The following is a 3,726-nucleotide window of genomic DNA, read 5'->3' as shown; positions in this document are numbered from 1 at the left end:
AGTACGTATGCACACTGAAAATCTAGAAATAGATTCCCTTAAAGCTATCCCTGCTTGCCCATCCCTTGAAAAGTCTTCTCACACATAGTTCGGAGCCCGTTGTTCTAGTTGGTGAGCTCTGTAAGTGTGTGTTATTTTATTTCTCTTTACCCCATGCCAAGCAGTATGCCTGGCACAGCCATCTTTTTGTTTAAAAATGAGGGAAGTGGGGGTTTGGAGTGTCAGTTTGTTTTTCCCATTCTTCCCATATCTTTCCTAACTTCTCATCCCACTTCCCAAACTGAGATGTCACCACTGGGACACTGACAACATTTTCTGGATAGGGGAGTCCCAAGCTAGGGACAATAACAGAGATGACATAAACACAGAGAGGTACAAAGTTTGTCTTTATTACCCAAGAATCAGGAATGGAACAAATGAAGTGGGACATTTGAGTTAGATTTCTTGGTTGAGACCCTGGTTTTATTACTTTCATGGTCACAAAACTGAGTTCTCAGCCTCCTCCCTCTCAGGTCAGGTGGCAGCAGCGGGCAGTGGTCCAGTCCACCACACTGCACTGGCAGTGGCAGGTGGGTTCCAGCTGAACATCCCATGAACCACAGCCATAGCCACAAGCACAGCCAGTGACAGCCATCCCTGCATGAGCACATGAAGCACAGACATCAGAGCTCTTGGAATTTAAGAGGAGGAAGGGCTACCCACAACCCTCTTTCAACCCTGTACAGTTAGGGGTAGAGCTAGGTTTCGTGGGGCCTTAAGCTCATTCACTTTTGAGAGTTCATTTCAAGAAAAGAAATACAGAAATCACAAAAACAAATATTTGGGGCCATGAAAGAGACTCATACAAGTGAGAGACTTGGAACTTGGGAGTTTCAGTTTTCTTCGATTTGTGATAAATTCACCTCTCTGTTGGCCCCTACCCATCAAAACAGAGGAATAGATTGGAAAGAGAAATGAAGGATGTGATCATTATGGGACAATGGAGGAGAGGAAGGGCTGAGAAACAGGAGCATGAAGTGAAGGGGTAAAAGGAAGAGGCAGAAGCCCAAGATCCCCCAGTAGCATCCTTCAGGGAAACAAGAATGGGCAAGGGGTCTCTGGGAACCAAGAGTCGTGACTCAGCCCCAGGGTGCCAGGGTGATACAGACCTGACATGGGGGAAGATGTAGGTGCAGAGAGATGGACAGGGGAGGACACAGGGCATCGTACTCACCATTACCCCTCAGGGAGTTACTCACCAGCAGGGCAGGAGGACAGTCTGCCTTGGCTTTTGACACTGGCACACGAGAGCTTCTTGCTTATAGGAGAGGGACTGTACTCTGAGTAGGAAAGAAGAAGGGGTACATCCCATGAGCTATCCTCCCCATAATCCCCTTCCAAATTGTCTTCTACCTCGGAGGTGACACTGTGTCCAGAATCAGCCTACTCATCAGCTTTTAAGGTTAGCTTCCTCATTTTTAAAGCGGAAGTAATAGTTGTCCTTACCTCATAAAATTGCTGTGGGAATTAAATGAAATAATCTACGTAAAACTTGGATTATACCTGGTTCATAATGAGTGTTCATAAATTACAGCTACCATTCTCCTCCACCTCTTCCTCCTCATCAGGAAAACCTCAGCTTTTAGCCAAGAGTTCAAACAGGGGTAGGGTAGTGTAGAAAGCCCTCATCAGGGGTTGGGCTTGGTTGGGATCTTGGGATAGGATAGAGACAAAGCTAGAGTTTAAGAATAGGAGAAATGAGCAAGGGTCAGCCCTCCACTTCCCCTACCCCAGTCAGTTACCTAGACTGTTGAGAACATCCTTGATCTTCTTATCCATAATGGAGTCTAAGGAACACTGAGTACTCCCTGGGTTGATCAGCTGGAGAAGGGGGATTAGGATGAGAAGGAGGCAAGAGGAAGGCCCCATCCTGTACAGAGTCAGTGTCCTGGGGCTGGGAGAAAAGATGGAAAGCAGCTTAGATCTCTGAGCTCCTGGGTGGTGGTGAAGGAAAGAAGACAACGTGGTTAGTTTCCAGGGAGTAAAGATGGAAGAACGGCATCATCAGTACTGGATCCCTTTAGGCAGTTTGGAGAAGCAGGTAGGGTTGCTGAAGAACAGACTTACTCACCAAAACATTCAGAGACGGTCTACAAGGACTAGCCAGGCAAGGGTATTTTAATACACCTGGTATTAACCTGGGCACCTTTAACATACAAGCACACACAAACATGTAAACACACTCCCAGCACATTTTCAAAGACCTGTGCCAGCTAGGGTGACAGGTGACTGTGATAAACTTTGGAGTGTTCATGAGAAGCAACAGTTGCCTTTACCCTGGATCTCTGCTGAGGGAGTCCTCCTGCCTTTTTGCTCTCCTTCTGCTTTCTTCTTGGCAACCCAATAAGGCTAGCACCTGGGCCTTCTGTGGCCTGCCGGTATTATAGGCTTCTTGTTTGATCCTTCATCAGGAAGAGGTTACTTTGCAGTTAACAAACAAATTAATCCACCCATCATCTATCCCAAACCCAAGTGTATGCTCTTTCTTATCTCTGTTGGCTGAGGGAGGGCCCTACTTGTCACCTGTTCAGACACCATTTTATTGTCCCTGGCTAATCTCATTTGGAGGAAAGTCACAGAAAGACTAATTAATCCTGGATAAAAATAAGGAAGTTCAGTATTTACTTAACTAGAAGCATGGTTTATGATTCCAGAGTTCTTTTGGGGGCTCATAAAGTTTCTCTTTTTCCCCCACCATTCTCAGCTAATCTTTCGATCTTGTCTCCTCAGGGTCACAAGGTAGAAGGTGCCACATCCTCAGCCCAGACCCTGAGCAGGAAGGAAGGAGTGGGGCAAGGCCACTTTCTGTGGGGGCTTTACCTTTTTATTTTGAGAGCAGGATCTTTCCCTAGAAGCTCAAGAAGATTTCCCCTTACATTCCACCATTTGGTTCTGGGTCACACAACCTCCCTTTGTATCAGCTATGGCTGAAAAAGAGAGCTGGGCTTCACAATTCCTTATCCAAGACCTGGGGCCAAGGTATGTTTCAGAACTCAGAATGTTTCAGATTACGGAAGGTGAAAATTCTGTATATTACGTTAAACCACCAAGGAGGTTGGGGACAGCACTCTGCAGTCTAATGCATAAATAGCCTGATGCAAAATGTATGAATATTAATCTGGGATAAATAAAAGACCATAAAGAGCCTCACACCAGGCCATGCCAAGTTTTTCTGCCAAATGAGTTAGCCTCAAATTTAGGACAGAACATTTTCATCTTTAGAGCCTTTTAGATTTTAGAATAATGGATAAGGGATTGAGGACTTTGAGGATTCACATATGGCCAAGAGGAGTGAGGATGCCATGATTCGTCATCTAGGATGGGGCATGTGGCCACCATGAATAAATAAAATTTAAAGAAGAGCAGATAAAGAAGCAGAGAAAGGGGCCATGTATTGTGGCTCATGCCCATAATTCCAATACTTTGAGAGTCTGAGGCAGGAGGATCTCTTGAGCACAAGAGTTCAAGACCAGCCTGGGCAACATAGTGAGACTCTATCTCTAAAAACAAACAAACAAAAATTTGCTGGGTGTGGTGCCATGCATCTGTGGTCTCAGCTACTTAGGAGACTGAGGCAGGAGGATCACTCGAGCCTCGAGGTTGCAGTGAGCTGAGATTGTTTCACTGCACTCCAGCCTGAATGACAAAGCAAGACCTTGCCTCAAAAATAGATAAAATAAAATAAAA

At 45.5% G+C, this 3,726-nt stretch overlaps 1 protein-coding gene across 1 annotated transcript; it reads right to left on the bottom strand.

Annotated features, from left to right (window-relative positions):
• Nucleotides 1-368: 368 nt before the first annotated feature.
• On the bottom strand, nt 369-2,133 carry RETNLB (resistin like beta). The gene is made up of 3 exons (XM_024245126.3): nt 1,782-2,133; nt 1,239-1,319; nt 369-636 (listed from the first exon to the last, which is right to left on the bottom strand). Exons 1-3 carry the CDS (start codon nt 1,906-1,908, stop codon nt 509-511), a joined length of 336 nt encoding a protein of 111 aa, XP_024100894.3. The 5' UTR covers nt 1,909-2,133; the 3' UTR covers nt 369-508.
• Nucleotides 2,134-3,726: the final 1,593 nt, after the last annotated feature.

Source organism: Pongo abelii, chromosome 2 (genome assembly GCF_028885655.2).
Source record: "Pongo abelii isolate AG06213 chromosome 2, NHGRI_mPonAbe1-v2.0_pri, whole genome shotgun sequence".
NCBI lineage: Eukaryota > Metazoa > Chordata > Mammalia > Primates > Hominidae > Pongo > Pongo abelii.
This window is presented reverse-complemented; position numbering and strand designations above follow the sequence as displayed.

Coding starts and splice junctions, on each gene's coding strand:
- RETNLB (XM_024245126.3), bottom strand. CDS start 1,908: ATGGGGCCTTCCTCTTGCCTCCTTCTCATCCTAATCCCCCTTCTCCAG. Junction 1,320..1,781: donor GGATGTTCTCAACAGTCTAG/GTAACTGACTGG, acceptor TTTCCTACTCAG/AGTACAGTCCCTCTCCTATA. Junction 637..1,238: donor ACTGTCCTCCTGCCCTGCTG/GTGAGTAACTCC, acceptor GTGCTCATGCAG/GGATGGCTGTCACTGGCTGT.